The sequence below is a fragment of the Camelus ferus genome, chromosome 22 (assembly GCF_009834535.1).
Source record: "Camelus ferus isolate YT-003-E chromosome 22, BCGSAC_Cfer_1.0, whole genome shotgun sequence".
Classification (NCBI taxonomy): Eukaryota; Metazoa; Chordata; class Mammalia; order Artiodactyla; family Camelidae; genus Camelus; species Camelus ferus.
This window is the reverse complement of record NC_045717.1, coordinates 26037225-26054378: the sequence shown is the minus strand read 5'-3', so window position 1 is coordinate 26054378 and position 17154 is coordinate 26037225. Positions and strand designations below refer to the sequence as shown.

Below are 17154 nucleotides of genomic sequence, written 5' to 3'. Positions count from 1 at the left end.
GGCGGGGCTAACAGAGGGGTGGAACCTTATCTGGGAGTGGTGGTTCGTGGGCGGGGCCTGGGAGAGCGCCTTCAGTTGTCCGTTGCGGAGGCGGGGCCTACGTCGGGGGCGGGGCGCGAGCGCGGCCCAGGAGGGCGCCGATGGCGGGTGCGCGGCGGGGGGCGTGGCGCGGGAGGCGCCGTCGGTTGGCCGGCGGCGGGCAGGGGCGGGCCATGGCCCTGCTGCTGTACCTGGGACTGACAGCGGCGCTGGCCCGCGGCTGCTTGCACTGCCACGGCAACTTCTCGGAGAAGTTCTCCTTCTACCGCCATCACGTGAACCTCAAGTCTTGGTGGGTGGGCGACATCCCCGTGTCGGGCTCGCTGCTCACCGACTGGAGTCAGGACACAATGAAGGAGCTGCACCTGGCCATCCCCGCGGAGATCAGTGAGTGCCGGGGCCCCGTCTGGGCGCGCCCCTGGCCCAGCCAGATCCAGGACCGCGCCGCTCACACGCCTCCTCCCGTCCCCAGCCAGGGAGAAGCTGAACCAAGTGGCAAATGCCGTGTACAAGAAGATGGATCAGCTGTACCAGGGGAAGATGTATTTCCCGGGTAAGGGGGCGGCCGTCACGTGCGGGACACTGAGGCAGAGCTCACCCGCCCTGTCTGAGGCTGACCTCTCTTCTGCCTCCCTACCCCGTTAGGGTATTTCCCCAACGAGCTGCGAGCTATCTTCCGGGAGCAGGTGCACCTCATCCAGAATGCCATCATCGAAAGTGAGCAATTGAGGGCTGGGGGATGGAGAGTGCTGCCCAGGGCCTGAGGACCCAGGGCCACCGGAGTATGTGTCTCCTTCCAGGCTGGGGGTCCCAGGGCCAGGGTATGGCTAGGGCTGGAGTAATATGAAGAGGGCATCTGGCTTGTTGCAGCTGGATGTCAGAACTCAGGACAGAAAGAAGGGATGACACCTTGGGGAAGGGACCTTTTCATCCCGTGGATACCAAGGGGGCACCTTGAGGGATAAATCCCACCCTCCCCAGCCACCTCCCCCCACTGGTCCCTGGAGGCCCTGAGCCGTGGGTGGCCTGGGTGGGCTAGAGCAGGGGACAGGATAGGCCTACTAAGAAGGCGCCATCTGTGCTCTGGTCCCCCACAGGCTACATCAACTGTCAGCGTCACTGTGGTGGGTGAGCCTCTGTTCGGGTTGTGAGGTGCAGCTCGCAGCCCTGGGGCCCAGAGGGTAAGAGCCTGCTGCCGCCTCTGCTGTGTTGCAGGCGTCTTCCAGTATGAGACCATCGCCTGCACCAACTGCACAGACTCGCACGTCATCTGCTTTGGCTACAACTGCGAGTAGGGCTCAGGCGCAGGCAGATGTCTGTGCTGGGGGCCCCTGCCATGGGTTCCGAGACTCTCCATGGAGAGGCCCTCATCACCTGGGTGGGTGGATGGAAGCCCCCCAGCTGGACCCTGAACGTGGGCCATGCCCCCTCCACGTCCCGTGTTCCCGCAGGTCACCTGTGCAGTGGGAGACCGCAGTGCAGGGCCTCCTCCAGTACATGTGAGTTAGGGCAGCTGGGTTCTCGGAGGGGAGCCCCATCGAGGCCGCTTGGCCCGACTCCAAACGTGCTGTCATTGTAGGAATATGTGGCACAAGTAAGTTCCCCCTCCCCAAACCCAGCATGAGTTTTACGAGGCAGTGCGCGCTCGCACCCACAAGGGTGAGTATGGGCCAGGAGTCCTTGGGAGGGTCGCAGCCTCTTCCTCCGACAGTCTCTGAGTTCAGCCGGCACAAGGGGGGCACATCCTGGTTAAAGGGACCCCACAGCCTGGTCCTAGCCCTCTCCCAGGTGGGTGGCAGGGCGGTGGTCAGAGCTGGGGAGGCCCCCGTGGTGCATGTGCACCTCCACAGAGAGGCCTGAGGCCACGGGCACAGCTCATTCCCAAAGCTTGGAGGTAACCGGGGCCCTGTCATGTCTTTCAGACAGGACACCAACACGAGGTAAGGTCCCCAGGCCCGTGCCCCTGGAGGGGAGGGCAGGGTGGTGTGGGGTTGTCTGGGCCAGTGGGGTTGGGCAGGGGTGCTGGACGGGGTGGGGCCGCCAGGCAGGGCTCTCTCTGCACCTGGAATCGTGCAGACATGGCCTCTGCCACCACACCCGTGCCATCACCTCACGATAAACACGAGCCCCCCCTCCTCCTCCCGGCCTGGATGCGAAGAACCACTCCAGCATTGTGAGTGATCCGCGGCGTGGGGCTGCGGGGGGCCGCGGGGGGCCGGGCGGGCCCTGGGGCAGAAGCTGTGCCCAAGCCAGAGACTAAAACCCCGACTACAGCCAATTTACAGCCGGACCCCCCCACTGCCTTTTGCAGCGCCGGTGGTGGGAGCGTTGGGTGTAACCCTAATGCTGTCTTGAGGGTGTGAGCACGGGCAGGGCCCCCACAGGTGGCTTCGAGGGTCCGCCTGCGGCCCTGTCTCATGCCCCAGCTGGGAAGAGGGGCCCAGGCCCCCAGCAAAGACCCCCCCGGGGAGGGCAAGGTTGGGGAGAAGAAGGACTGGGGCACTCATATCTCCCTGCAGCCTGGTATCACCAAGCTTCATGTGTCTGGGGCGCCCGCATCTGGCCAACCTGACTCTGGAGAAGGCCTCCGAGTGCCTGATGCAGCACTGAGGGCCCGGGGCCAGCCAGACCTGCCCCAGCCGCGGGCAGGACCAGGACCCTGCCAGACCGTCTCAGCCTGACCCTGTGGAGCAGGCCTGCTGCTGCCTTGGGTGCCCCACGTGCCAGGAGCCCTGGCCGGGGCAGGGGGAGGATAAGAAGAGGCACGGGTTTGTATATAGTACAGAGCCGGCGCTGGGCACGATCCCAGCTGTTTTGATGGAATGATTAAACATCCTTGACCTTTCTCACTGCGGCGGCAGTCCTTCTTGGGGGCTGGGGCCCCAGGCCAGGTGCGTCCAGGGTTGTGGCTGCAGGGCGTTCCACGCTGACAATTCATACCTGGGCAGGTGTGCAGGGAAACCAGCCTTGAGAACAAGTGGCTCTTCTGATGACTCAGTGAATCTGTCTGGTGATAACCAGGGCCAGCTTTGGGCACGGCGGGGCTCCTGTCACACCAGGCTGCCCTGGCTGAGGCTCAGGAACTGCTGACCCACTGCTTAGCTTCTGGAGAACATCTGACATGGGTGATGAGGGAGACAGGCCCAAGCCAGCTGGATACAGGAATGAACCCTGTTCAGGAGATGGGAGGGAGGCCTAGGGGTGAAGGGACTGCCAGAGGTACCTCCTGGGCCTGCAGATGCTGCCACGAGCCCAGCTGTTTCCCGGCTTCCAGATGGCAGCTGAGCCCTCCTCTCGCTCCCCGTCCACGGGCGTCTTCCCGCTGAGGTGGGTCTCACACCACACTGGCCTCTGCTCACACAGGAATGTGGGTCAGGGCAGGGAAACGGGGAGCAGGAGACCCGGGAGGGACGTTCTGATGCCCCAGGACACGAGCCGGGTCCCACGTGCCGGAGCAGGCCGGGCTGATGACCGGGTGGGGGCACCCAAGGCCGCTCTGCCCACTCAGTGCGGAGGGGGTTTCGGTGCAGGGCTCCTCACCTGCCCACGTTTTAGGATTCAGATTGGAGTTGATTCAGGTTCTCCACCTGTTGGCACAACCCCTTTCCACAATGTGTCCATGAAGCCACCAGAAACTTGCGGAGTTAAAATGACAGCAGGGCCTTCTTTCCAGGCCGCGCTCCCGCTGCTCACCTCATACACCCCTTACCAGAGGGGTTCCCAGCCCAGGGGCCTGGACGGCGTGTGACGACCACGTCATCTCCCGAGGGGACAAGGGTGCACGGCAGGAGGGGGTGGGGCTCCCCAGCATGCTGCAACCTCCATGAGGGTGCCCGGTAGCCCTCTGACCCCAAGCAGTTCGGGGACAGTCCAGAGGCCTGGCTGGGTGACGTCCCCCTCGTACTGTGTGACAACTGCCCCAGTCGGGGGCACACACAGGCATGGGAAAAAGACCCACCAGGCGGCCATCTGTTTTGCAGATTTATTTGATCATCTTGACACAAAATCATTCCAGCAGCGTGATATGTCTCTCCTTTATACGGGAATGTCGATAGCAAATAAATTCTTATATAACACATCATACAATTTCGAGATTCTAGAATCACTGCACAGGATTCTGCAATAGATTACTCTACATGCTAAAGTGACAGTTTTCATCAAAAGGAAGTTAAAACGTCATTGAGGACCATCATCTCTGAGGGAAGTTCAGTCTCCCTGCCCGAAAAGCACATTTCAGGGGCCCAGCTGCCCCGAGACACACGTTTCGCCGTCGAGGCCGAAAAGCCTGGGATAGGACCCTTCCACACGAGTGGGCAGGACGCAGGGACAAGACTGCAGAGCATCCAGCGACCAGAGGAGGGGGTGGGAACTGTGGTGCTCTACCACTCACCCCAACACCCCGCCTGGGCCACAAAAGCCACCGGGGCCATCCCCACTGCACGGGGATCCCCACCTGCACAGACGGACACGGTGGGGGAACAACAGACAGCAGCCTACAGGGCCTCTCCCACCGTGCATCCTGGGGGGACCTGACCTTCAGTGTGAGGCGTGAAGGGAGTGTCTCCCTGGTGAGCAGCTGGCCCCCTCTTCACCCCCAGTTGCCACCGGGGAGGGGGTCTGGGGACTTGTGGGACCCGGACGACTTGACAGCAGCCGGACAGGCCGCCCCGCCGGTCCCTGCCAGGTTCCGGCCTAGGCAGTGGTCACCTCGCCCGTCCGGCAGCCCCTGCTGGTTTGGGGACTGGTATGGGGCTTCTCGCCAGAAGTGGAGAGAGTCAAGGTGAAAGGACGAGAGGATAAATCAACGCAACCCAGACCTCGGTGTCTACACAGTGGATGACAGTGGACTTCAATTACCTCCAGGCCAGTGCAGCCTGGGGACAGAGCAGCCACCCAGCACGTGGTGCCGCCTCCCATGAGCCCTCCGCGGCGGCCCTGGCGCTCAGCACTGGGCCAGGGTCCCCTTCATCTCCTCCAACAAGTTGCTCAGCAGCGTCGCGTCGTTGCACTTCCCATCGACCGACACAGACTTCTCGCCCTGAAAAAGGGGGGTGGCGACCAGGATGCTGAGGCTGTGTGAAGGTGGGGCCTGGTGCTCGCGTGCACCGGCAATGTTTCAAAATGCTCCCCTGTACGCTGGTGCTCCGATCCCCTTTAAAAGGGTTCCCAGGAAAGATGGAGCAGATACGGTGCCCGTGTCTCCCCCAGAGGCAGCTACACAACCTGGGCAGAGGCCAGAGCCAGAGGGACCAGAATGCGGGCTCCGGGAGAGAGTGGCAGAGCAAGTGACGGAAGCCCCCCGACCTGGACGGGAAGCTGGGGCCAGGCCAGGGAAGCCCCCGGTCCTTCCGCAACCAGTGTACCCAAGACGCAGGGAACACACAGCCCTGCCCAGCCCGGCCCCAGGCGCACGTGTGAGGCAGCTCTGGGATGAAGGCCGTGAGAATGGCTGGACACCAGACCCCAAGTCCTGCAGCTGGAACCTACGTATCCACCGTCCCCACCAGCTCTCAAGAAGACCCAGAGTCTCGTCTATTCAGAATGTAGGACACAGTCCAAAGTCATCTGGCACACCAAGGCCAGGGATACCTCAGCTCGACAGACACCCGAGATGAGGCGGATGTCAGAGCCACCTGACAAGCTTTCGAGCACTACTACAGGCCTCTCCAATTAGCAATCACAAGCACTCTAGAAGCAAACAGAAAAACAGCATTTCAGCAAAGAAATGTAAGGACAAAAAAACCCAAATGGAACCTTTAGGTTGGAATACGCAGCCAGAACTAGAAGCCCACAGGGTGGGCTTGGGAGCAGGACAGATGAGGCAGGAGGCAGTGAGCCGGGCAGGGCGGCGGGAGCGACCCGGTCCGGACAGATGGCAGAAGGGGCCGGGCTGCGGCCGGGCAGCCGGGTGCGCGAGGCTTGCAGCCCGCAGGGCAAGAACGTGCTTCAGTAGCAGCCGAAACTTCCCAGGGTTCGCACACAACGTACGCGCACAGACTCAGTACGTTCAGCAGGCTCCAAACAGCCACGATGAACCCAAGGACGTCAACGCCCAGACACGTCACAGACGGCCGGAGACCCAAGACAAGGGTCTGCAGCGCCAGAGGGAAGCGGGGCGCTCCCCAGAGAGGAAGCATGATTCCCGTCGGAAACCACAGGTATCAAAAGGCAACGGCTTATTTTTAAGATACTGAGTGAAAAGACTGGCGAAGCCAGAATTCTAGACCCAGCAAAAGTAGCCTTGAGAAAGACTGAAATAAATCATCAGATGAAGGAAAACTAAGAGTTCCTAGCCAACAAGTATGATCTAGAAAGCTCTTTAGACAGAAGGGAAACGAGCCACAAGAAAACGTGGGACATGGGGAGTGGAGGGGCAAGGGAACGCGGCCATGTGGTGAGCGCAGCGGGCCCCACCCCGAGCTCCTGGGGGCCCGCATGCCCCCTGCGGCCTGCGGGCCTGCACTGTCGGTGCGGGCAACATGTTACGGCAACTCACATGGGGAGGGGCAAGAGGCTGACACAGTGCGAGGTCTGTTTGTTCTCCCCCGAGTTCCAAGCAGACTGGAAACTAAGTGCGTAATGGAACCCCGAGAGCCCGTCACCCCCCATCAGACACAAGAAGACAGGACTGCACAGCAGACACGAGGCACGGGGCACTGGTGGCGCTCGCACGCGCCACAGGAGGCAGGAGGGCGAAGAGGCCTGAGAACCAGAAGGACAAGCAGATACACTGGGAGACAGAGCCAGACACAGGAGTGATGCTTTCAGTACAAACGGCATGAACACAGCAGCAGGAAGGCAGAGGCTGACGGGATGGATGAGGACACATGGCCCGCACTCCATGGCGTCCACAGGAGCTCTCCCCAGAGGAAGGATAAAGGCAGATGCACGGTAAAGAGTACCGTGTGAGCGCCAACCACAGAAAAGCAGAAGTGGCTGGGCCGATACCACACTGGATTTCGCAGCAAAGGACGCAGCCCGGGACGGAGAGAACACACATACTGGTGAGACGCCTCAAGTGCCAAGATCCCACAACTCTCGCGGTCCGCACAGCCAACAGCAGAGCTCCCCACGCGGAGCGAAGCCTGAGGAAGTGAAAGGAAAGACCGGCTGGCGACATGGGCTCACGCACCTGGCTCGCTCGCTGAGGGCCGGCAGAGGGGAACCTGCAGGCGCGCAGAAGAATCGAAAACGCCATCGCCCAGGGGGACCTAGGTGGCGTGCACCCAACATTCTAGGTGCCAGAAATCAGTGCCAGAAAAGCAACAGGAAACTCTCCAAGTGCTTGGAAATTTGCGTGCTTCTAATTAACCCATGGGTCAAAGAGGAAGCCGTGATAGACATTAGAAAATATTCTGAACTGTATAGAAATGGAAACAAAACAAAAACTTGTGGGGTTCAGCTAAAGCAGCACTCAGAGGGAAGCCTATAACACTAAACGCTTGGAGACAGGTCTCTTGGAAAGGTCTAAGCTTTTGCCTTAAGGAACTCACAAGAGAGCAAAATAAACCTGAGCAGGCAGAAGGAAAGAGATGTGCAACAGAATGCAATCAAATTTTATTGTTTGAAAAACAGTAACTTAAAAAAAAAGTTAGTTTTTAAACTGATCTTTCAAAAGATCAACAAAACAGGTAAGCCTCCCAGCCGAGACAACCAAGGAAAACGGGAGAAGACACTGACTGCCAACGTGAGGGATGAGGCGGGCTGCCGCACTCGTCCCCTGGACACTGAAGGACACGGACTGGACGGACGGCTCGACCCACGTCCACAGCCTGGGGGACACGCACCAATTCTCTGAAAACCACAAACTACCGAAAGTCACCCCAGAAAAAAACAGATGAATCAAAGAGTCTTACAACTATTTAGGAAAGAAACTGAACTTGCAGATATAAAGCTTTCAAAAACCAGACCCAGATAATTTTCTTGGTGATTCCTCGTAAAGTCCAAGAAAGACACTAACTACACGCAGTCTTCTCCAGGAGACGCAGGAGGGGACGCTTCCCAGCTCAGCGGGTGAGGCCACTAGTGACCCAACATTCCTCAGGGACACAGGCGCAGAGGGAGGGGAGGGAGGGGCTCACCTTCTTCACCAGGAGGCAGACATGGTGGCCCTGGATGGAGCGGCTGTACATGGAGGCGCAGGAGTCCACTCGTTCCACAACTGTGACAGAGGGCAGGGGTGAGGCAGGCCACCTGGGGGCAGGGGTGGGGGCAAGCCACTCAATGGGAAAGCTAGGCCATCCACTAGCCACGTCCAATCCCTTACCAGAAAAATGGTGATGGAAACAGATCTTTGCCAGAAGGTTCTGGAACGACATGCTGATGCCGTCAACTTTGATGGAGCTCATGCTCAGGTCCCCAGACTCCAGCAACTTGGCGAAGGCATCACTGTGGGAAGGACACAAGACAGGGAGGGTGATGACGGGGGGTGCCAAGCATCAACGCACACAGAGACCCCAGCCCCAGGGTTGGGACCCCCTTTATGTGCTGGTGGCTCAGGGTTTCAAAGGGTCTCATAAGAAGTCAAGAACTGAACTGTCCCCAAAACTCCTATGTTGAAGCCCTGACCCCCAGGACGTCAGATTGGGACTGTATTTGGAGACAGAGCCCTAATCCAGCAGGACCGAGGTCCCGATCAGGCAGATGTGCACAAAGGGACGGTCCTGTGAGGACACAGGGAGAGGGTGGCTGTCTGCAGGCCAGAGAGGCCTCAGAAGGACCCAGCCCTGGCGACACTTTGGTCTCAGACGCCCAGCCTCCAGCACTGAAGGGGACCAATGCTTGCTGTCTGAGCCCAAGCCAACCAGCCCAGCAGATGGGCTGGGCTTTCTGCGCCGACCACGCGCCGGCCACCTAGCACTGCGTGCCTGTTCATGCCTCGGGTCAGAGGAGAGACACAGGGGCAGGCGGACGGCGGCGCACCTGTAGCAGGGCGTGGTGATCAAGTATGAGGTGCAGGGGAAGTGAAGCTTGAAGTCCAGCTTCTCGTGGGTGGAGCCTTCATCGTTCTGTCGGGAGGGGGCACAGGTGAGGGGCGCGCCAGGCCTCGGGCCTGGGCACACAGCCAGCCCTCAGCGCCCGGCCCTGGGTCTGGGGCCCTCCCCGTACCTTGGCGATGAAGGACAGGGTGCCCTTGAGCTTCTGCGCCATAACGATGCTCTGAATGGTGAACACAAACTGGGCTTCGTTGGAGATGCCTGGTGAAGGAGGAGAAGGGGCCTGAGAAGCAGCGAGGGGCAGGCAGGGGGCGGGGGCAGCGTGTGGCCAGGCAGCCGAGGCAGCACTCACCAGGCGGCAGCTGGAAAGGCACAGGGACGCCGTCGTGGACAGAGGAGCCCTCTGGCCGGGCCAGCCGGGCGTTGAGTGAGTCCAGCACGTTAAGCTCCATGCTCTTGAGGAAGCTGCTGCTCTGGTTCTCCAGGACCATGGACACTGTGACCCGGCTGTCCTCCTGAAGGCTGCCCTGGACGTCGTATGTCTGCACACAGAAGGCTGGGGTTGGTGGTGCAGGGGGCGCCAACCACAGACCTCTGTGCGCTGGACGAGAGGCCCGAGGGCAGGTGAGCAACATCCAGTCTCCTGGTGCAGACCCAGGGGACAGCGGTCTGATTCCTCCCACGAGGAACCTGAGCTCCAGACTCCTCTGCAGCTTCCGGCTGTACCGGGGCTGAATGCAGCGAGTAGGCCGAGCCTCTAACCCCCGCACAGCCAGAGAAAGGACCCTGAGCCTTCCCCAGCCCCTCCCTCTGAGACACCCGGGTCACTCACCATTTTAATGTAAGAATTTTCAGCCAGAAGGCAGTAGCTGGACATGGGCTAGGAACAAAAGGGAAACGTTTCAGTTTCGGGTAGCAGGGACCCGAGGGTGACGCCCGCTTACAGGACGAGGCCTGCTGTGAGCTGCCGAGTGCTCCGGGTGGAACACCAGGACCTCGGGGATGTCAGCCCGGTAGGCGGGCCAGACTGCAGGCGGGGCGCGGCCCTGCCGCCCGGCCCAGGCTCCGGCGTGGGCAGCACCCTCACCGGGAGAGGCTCCTCGTCCAGCGCGCCGTTCTCCACGGGCTCGGCAGCCCCTTCCCTCGATGCCTTCTTCCTGGATTTCTTCTTGTCTTTGGGCCTCTCCTCTTTGTCCTTCTTATGTTTCTTCTTCTTATGCTTGGAAGGTTTCTGAAATAGGAAGAGGCTCAAGTCAACGCCACACGTCCCAACGAGCGCTGCACGGCCACACTCCCACCTCGAGACATGGGACCGAGTGTGCCCAGCTACGGGGCACACGTGCCAGGGTGAGCGGGCCAGCAGTCCCCGGGAGCTCACTGCTCCACCAGACGGTCCCTGCTGACTGCGGCCAAAGCACACAAGGGAAACCAGGAGAACTGAGACCGGACGGCCCGGCAACCACAAAACTTCTCAGCGTCCACTCAGGCCGACCAAGCACACACGTGCACATAACTCACGTGCTAAGCATGATTCACGGAGGCCAAAGTGTGGCAGCAGTGCAACACCCACAAACACCACATGTCCCTCCACACGCGCGAGCATCACTCAGCCGTGACCAGGAGAGCAGCCCTGACACCCGCCACCACAGGGACGGACCCTGAGAGCGCGGTGCTCAGTGAGAGAAGCAGACACAGAAGGACACGCAGTGTGTGAGTCCATGGATGTGAGACGTCCAGAACAGGCCAGTCCCCAGACACAGGGAGGGGGTTCCTGGTTGTCAGGGGCTGGGGGGGGACGGGACAGGGGTGATTGCTGATGGGATGGGGTTCTCTTTTGGGGCATGGAATGTTCTGGAACTAGAGATGATGGTGACCCCACTCTGTGAATGTACCACATACACATCAGCGAATGGCTTACTTTGAAGAGGTGAACGTCACAGCGTAAGAGTCACAAAGCCGCAGAAACCAGCGCACCACGAGCACAGCCACGAGACCCCCCGTCAGAAGTGCTCAGCACACCCGACGTTGGGATGCGGGCAGCGGGTAGGCACCTCCCCCAAACCTGGCTCTCCGCGCATGGCGCCCCCACCTTCTCTGGGTCCTGTTCCCCCTCATCAGCAGCCTGCTCCTCTCCCTGGGGCTCCTCGCGCTCCTCCTCAGGGGCAGTGACCGAGGCCTTCACCCCGGGCTCTTCCTGCAGGGAGCCAGGTCAGGGGCTGGAAGGGCAGCTGGAGCCCAGACGAGGAGACCCGCCCTCGTTCCAGGGACGCCCCTCAGGGACAAGCCTCCCTTGCTCCAACAAGCGTGTTGTAGCCCGTGGGCACGACTCCCAGCAAGTGAGATTGGCCAGTAGAGGGGAAAGGGGCCTGACCTAAGACCGGCTGGCACTGACTGCGGTCCCGGCACCAGACCCCAGAGCCACCAGACTCTGGCCACTAACACGAAGTGGCTGCTCAGGGTTGCTGCCCGGCTCTGGGGGACCAGGCTGTGCCGAGGGCCGGCCATGCAGCCAGTGCCTGGGTGAGACCTAGGGCACAGGACCAAGCTGGCCCAAACCTGGCTCGTCTTGCCAGGGTCCCCCCACATCCTTCTAGTGCGGGGGCTCAGGAGACTGGAAGGGCTGTAGACGATGGAAGGGAAGGCGCAGGGCCAGTGGGGAACCGAGGGGGCGGCCCTGATGCCTTCGAGAAGCAGCCCTTCACAGCTGGGAAACATGCCCAGCCAAGGAGCACTGGGGTCAGCGCAGGCTGCTGCAGGCTCTTACCGGGGCCGGGGCAGCAGCAGGTGGCGTGGTGGACAGCCAGAAGTCTAGGTCCTCACCCTGAAACCACAGGAATCGGGGCTTTTGGCCAGAGCAGCAGGACAGGCCCTGCCAGGAGCAGACACTGCAGCTCTGCCAAGTGTGCAGGCAGCCGGCGGCGTCTCCAGCGCTGGGAGGAAGCAGCAGCCCTGCCGGTACCAGGCCACCAGGTGGACTCACGCTGCTACGTGGCGAAGGGACACGACCAACGCGTGGCACTTCTGTTAAGGCCCTTCCCCCTCACGTGTGTAACAGGCCGCGATGCAGGAGGCGGCCCCAGCAGCCCCGGCCGGCAGTGCCCGGGAGCTGTGGACAGCCTGCCCGCCGCCCACTCACCTTCCCCGCCGCCTCCTTCTTCCCCCTCCCCCGCTCCTTCTCCTTGTGCTTCTTCTCCTTCTTTTTGGGTTTCTTGCTCTTCTTTTCCACGATGGGGACGTCCTCTTTCTCAGGGGACTTGGAGGTCTCGGCGTTTCTGTGTTTCTGGACGGGCAGCTTCTCGCTGTCAGCTAGGGGCCTGGCAGGGGGCAGGGGCGGGTCAGGAGGAGCATCCTGGGACGGGGCCTGGAGGGAGCCCCTCTGCCCCGCCACAGGCCACGCTGCGCAGTAAACAGGACAGAATGCAGGCTCCGGCTCAGCCCTGTGCTTACTTATCTAAGTCGATGTCCAGGGCCTTGTAGGGATCATTGGGGTCTTTGTCGTCCTCGTCGCTAGGCAGGGCGTTCTGCAGGACGAGAGAAACCCTGCGTCCAGTCCGACCCACACTGCCTGCGACCCTGCCCAGCCTTATGGGCCCGCAGAGCCCCGACTCCTTGCAAACGGACCACCAGATCCAGGAGGGCATCTGACCTGGGGCTGGGTGCTCGGCACAGGCAGTGAGGTCAGGACATGAGACGGAGTGGGAGTGGGGGGATACCGCTTACAGCCACAGGACAGAGCTGGCCCCAGACACAGAGGCAGCAGGGACCGGCAGGCCTCTGTGAAGACGGCCACAGAGCCAGGAAGCCAGTCCTCGTGGGGGTGGCCCCCTTCCTCGGTGGAGGGAGTCCTGGAACGCGCACAGGCAGCAGCTGACCTCCGGCATCTCCTCAGTGACGATGTCCACGCGCTGGGCTGGCGCGATGTCCTCGTCGCTCTCCGTGTGCAGCGAGCTGTGGCGCCGGGTGCCCCGCCTCTCCCGCTCTCTCTTCTTCTTCCTCTTCCTGTCCTTCTCTAGCCTCTGCTGGTGCCGCCGCTCCTCCTCCAGCTTCACGTACTGGTCCGACATGGGCATCCCTGCCACCGGGCGCACACCCCACGCTCAGCCCAGAGCCGCGACACATTCTGCCCACCAGCACCCCACAGCCCTGGAAGCCACGCTTGGGCCGAAGGGACATGTGGGCACCGTGCTCCAGGCCCCTGGATGTGGGCAGAGGCTTTCTGAAGGCAGTGGGGACGGTGTGGGTAGAACCTGGGGAAGCCGGGTGTGCATCCCTCCCTGCTCAGATGGGGAGGTGGGACGAGGTTCAGGGAAGAGCTGGAGCGCAGGCCTGAGGCTGCATCTGCACTGTGCCTGGGGCCCCGCCCCCTTGCCCTGGACTGGCGCACACACTTGCCTGGCACCTTCAGGGGCACCGAGAGGTCAATCTGCACCACGGGAATGTGGTCCACACCTGGCGTGTCCTGGTACCGCTGGAGAGGAAACACCAAGGTGCCCGTCACTAAGCAGGGTGGCCGGCACGGTGGGAAGTGCCGACGCCCCGGAGCAAGGAGTCACAACGGCGGGGCGGGGGTTGTCAGCCCAAACCAGCACAGGGCAGATGCGAGACTTCAATTGGATCCCATATCAATCATCTTTTTCCCAAGTGGGAAAAGTAGTGCAGGCTTGGAGCCCGGTGACGGCGCTCCAGCCCCCAGGACTGCTCAGCTCAGAAAAGCCAACACGCAGGTCTGGGCCTCAGAGAGCAGCACCTGCCACATGGAGCCACGTCTCCCCGGGAGCCCAGTGTGGTGATGGGGTCCGCTGGGCTCCCGTCGGTGGGGGGGGTGCGGAAGAAGGTGGTGGCGTCCCCATGTGTCCACTCCCTCCAGGCCAGGGTGCCACCTCTGCAGCTCCCCGACCCACAGGGAAGCCCACCCACGGGTGAGTGCAGGACTTGTGCCCCGGGTCTGGGCGTCGGGAAGCCCCTCTTGATACTACCTGTGGAACTGACCAGACAGCCCAGTGCTACCTGTGGACAGAGCGCAGATGTGGCCCTGGGGGAGCACCCCTCAAGGATGGGCGGCCGGGCTCACCTTCTGGGGGGACGGGGAGCTCTTGATGTAGAATGGGTTGTTGGCCTGCTCCTGCTTCCGGGCCTCCCTGCGCTGTGGGGTGGGGTTCAGCGAGCACATGAGCAGACACACAGAACACGGGCCCTCCACGCACCAAGCTCAGGTGGGGCGGGGGTCCCTCACTGTTTTCACCGTTGCCCTTGGACCCACAGAAGGCCGGCGCAGGGCAGGTGCAGGTGTGGAGACAGGCACGAGAACCCAGGAGGTCTGAGACGGGGGTTCAGAGAGGCCAGGTACTCTGGGACAAAGGACGGGCGTGGCTGGGCAGAAAGGCCCTGCGGGGACAGGGGTGGGGTTGCAGCATCTCTGCTTCTGTCCTCTGCAGAAGGAGGGCGGGGAGGAGGGGCAGGCAGGTGCTGTGTGTCGCAGGCATCACGGGCCCTGAGCTCGTGGTCAGGCCCCACAGCCCTCCCTGGGAAGCTCCTGGCTCAAGAAGCCAGTTCTCGTTTCAACCAAACCCAACCTGAGGTTGAAGGTCAACTCGGCACTGCCCGGAGGATAGCAGGACACTGAGCCCAGGCCCCCCACCAGTGCTCACCCGGGCCAGCTCCTGCTCGTCTGCCTCGGGCGGCCGCTGCTTGGCCGGTCGCTGCTCCTCGTCGTGGAAGATGGCCTTGGGTGCCTCGTCCTCAGACTCGCTGTCTGAAAGTGGCTCGTTGATCCAGGCATCCAGGTCCAGGCTGCAGGACACAGTGAGGTCACACGGCGGCTCCGGCCTGTGCGCCTGGACCTGGATGCTGCCGTCCCCTTGGAGACAAGGACATGAAGACTGGGCAGCTGCTTGAGATCATAGCGGGCAAGGCAGACTATGGACCGTGGGGTCTGGGCCTCTCCACGTTCTCACGCTGCCCCCAAGGTCTGCAGCGAAGACCTGTTTTCCTGGGGTGGCGTCAGAACCAGCAAGTGCCCCCTTGTACAGCCCACGCGAGGTGGCCTGTCCCGTTGCCAGGGGCTCAGGCCTCAGGGGGCCTCCCTCCAACCCTCTTGCTTCTCACACGGATGTCCTTCTGATCCCACTGGCCCTCATGTCCCCCTGGCTGTGTCCTCTGATGGGTCACACGGCTCACCCTTCGGGGACTGGAACCTTCTTCTGTGCCTTGGGAGCCACAGGGTTCAGCTCCCCAGCAAACAGGGCACTCACTTCTTCTGCCACCGGCATGTCCTTGGCCTGAAGCTTCTGGACGTGCTTGACCAGCTGTAAGATGCAGGATGCCTGCGGGGCCATGAGGCAGTCAAGGGGGAATCAGAGCACCAGCCCTGAAGGCCACTCAGCCACTGGGGGCATTGCTCAGACTGTGCAGACACCCCACTGCTCCTTGCCAAAGTGGCACCAGGAGGTTCCGTAAGGAGCCGCTGGCTGGGGCAGGCCCCAGCCAGGAAGAAACCAGCCCAGCTGCGACCTCCTTTACGAGGAAGACATAAAAACAGGCTCACGTGGAAGACGAGAGGTCAGGGGCAGAGGGAGCGCCGCCCCACATGACAATTGCCCCAAGGACCAGCAGTGCCTATTTCCAGGAGGCACCTGGGCTCCGCCAGAGCACGGCCCCCAGCCAGCAGGCAGGCTCAAGTCAACACTTGCCTGAGACAGCAGGGGAGCCCAGGCCACTGAGTGCTGGCGAGGGGTGGGGGTCTGGGTAGTTGAAGACCCCCCATCACAGAGGGCACAAAGAGCAGGATGCCAAGCCACCAATGCCAATGTTAACACCTCAAGTTCCCCACAATCAGTTTTCCGCCACCACCCGTCCAGTGCCCTCCGGACACCTGTCACCTCTGACACTTCCTGCTCTGGGCAATGGATCCCGGAGTCAGGCCAATCACGAACTCCGATAGGGTCTTCCATCTGCTCACTGTCTCCTGCCTCTCCGCCCACTCACTAGATTCCACCCGCAGACGACCACCCAGGGCCTCCCTGGGACACTGACTCCGAAACTGCCCACGCTCCAGGGCGGAGGCGCATTCACAAAAAAGCATTTGCTGAGCTGCTTCCTGGGAAGAGAAAAGCCAGCGCTCCGGGGGCTGACCGGCTCCCTGAGACATGCTGACGGGCCCATACTCACCCGCTCCTGGACCTCCAAGTCTGCACTCTGCACGAACTGGGGCAACCGCTCCACCAGGAGCTGGGTGGCCTCCTGGGCCGCCTGCGAGTCCCCGGCCTGCTCCTTCTGCTGCAGGATGGCCGCATACAGCTTGACCACATTCTGCACGTACACAGCCTGGATGTGGCCTGGCAGGGTGGTGACTCTGGGCCGCAACATGGCCTCCAGGGTCCGCTGGGGCTCCTGCAGGTGCCTGAGAAGGGGGGGGGGGTGAGCACCTGTTCCAGGGTCTGCAGTGGTCACTGCGTCCCTCTCCCCCAGACCTCCCCTCCGCGCCAGGGGCTGAGGGAAGGGATCTGAGGAAAAAACACAACGGTCAGGAACAACTGGACAGGAAAAGTTGAGAAAAAAAGAGAAGAAAACCAAATTAACAGCATGAGTTTGGGAAGGAACAACCCGTGGCAGCAACATGCAAGGATGACAGGTCAGCTGGGAACAGACCCAACCGTCTGGGGGACAGAGGTGGGTCCAGGTCACACAGACTTCTCACTGGTTCTCGTGATAGAAAGCGTTCGTGGTGAGAGCAGCTTTGTCCCAAAAAGCAGGTGAGGGGGGAGGCACGGCCAGTTGGCATGGCAGCTGTTGGAGCGCGAGGCCCCAGGGCTGGGTCTGTGGGTACACCCCCCGCCCCCACCGGAGCAGGAGGCCCGCTGGTGCCCACTCACTCAGAGAACTCGCCGCAGATCCAGGCGGCTGCGTAGAGCACCTCGCAGATGCCGTTGCGCTGGGTGCTGCTGGCCACCAGGTGTGCACTGTCGAGCAGCGCGGACATCTGTGACACGGCGAACCTGCGGATGGCCTTCACGCGGATGGCCACGTCCAGCATCTGCGCGGCGATGAGGTGACCGTGGCGGGTGCCTTCCAGCCGAGTCAGCTCCACCAGGATGCTAATGTACCTGCGGGACAGAGGATATGAGGACACAGCGGGGCACCCGCCCCCCTCGCCCTTGCCAGGCTGGGCCACACCGCTTGA

General features: G+C 61.9%; 2 protein-coding genes across 5 annotated transcripts in view; one reads left to right on the top strand and one right to left on the bottom strand.

The window, feature by feature from the left end:
* Positions 1-68: 68 nt before the first annotated feature.
* On the top strand, positions 69-2885 carry IZUMO4 (IZUMO family member 4). Of its 4 annotated transcripts, none has more exons than XR_004314373.1 (10): positions 70-426; positions 512-592; positions 685-756; positions 1137-1163; positions 1255-1330; positions 1491-1538; positions 1619-1633; positions 1962-1979; positions 2116-2212; positions 2559-2885. XR_004314373.1 is itself a non-coding variant. In XM_032466060.1 (10 exons), the coding sequence occupies exons 1-10, from the start codon at positions 141-143 to the stop codon at positions 2647-2649; spliced, it is 729 nt and encodes a 242-aa protein (XP_032321951.1). In that variant the 5' UTR covers positions 76-140; the 3' UTR covers positions 2650-2885. The 4 variants fall into 4 exon arrangements, 3 of the variants coding, with proteins under 3 accessions (XP_032321953.1, XP_032321952.1, XP_032321951.1); XM_032466060.1 differs by having other exon boundaries at positions 76-426; positions 2198-2212; XM_032466062.1 differs by having other exon boundaries at positions 69-426; positions 2116-2885.
* A 1498-nt stretch (positions 2886-4383) lies between these two features.
* Positions 4384-17154, bottom strand: part of AP3D1 (adaptor related protein complex 3 subunit delta 1) — a 34915-nt gene continuing 22144 nt past the window's right edge. The window contains exons 14-32 of the mRNA XM_032466033.1: positions 16847-17077; positions 16143-16374; positions 15153-15298; positions 14624-14765; positions 14047-14118; positions 13368-13443; positions 12848-13047; positions 12423-12496; positions 12112-12289; positions 11740-11796; positions 11065-11169; positions 10063-10206; positions 9808-9855; positions 9328-9517; positions 9148-9236; positions 8962-9047; positions 8306-8427; positions 8121-8200; positions 4384-5077 (exon numbers count right to left, since the gene is read on the bottom strand). Of these exons, the coding sequence (XP_032321924.1) occupies positions 4982-5077; positions 8121-8200; positions 8306-8427; positions 8962-9047; positions 9148-9236; positions 9328-9517; positions 9808-9855; positions 10063-10206; positions 11065-11169; positions 11740-11796; positions 12112-12289; positions 12423-12496; positions 12848-13047; positions 13368-13443; positions 14047-14118; positions 14624-14765; positions 15153-15298; positions 16143-16374; positions 16847-17077 (2368 nt within the window). The 3' untranslated portion in view covers positions 4384-4981. The remainder of the gene's footprint in view (positions 5078-8120; positions 8201-8305; positions 8428-8961; positions 9048-9147; positions 9237-9327; positions 9518-9807; positions 9856-10062; positions 10207-11064; positions 11170-11739; positions 11797-12111; positions 12290-12422; positions 12497-12847; positions 13048-13367; positions 13444-14046; positions 14119-14623; positions 14766-15152; positions 15299-16142; positions 16375-16846; positions 17078-17154) is intronic.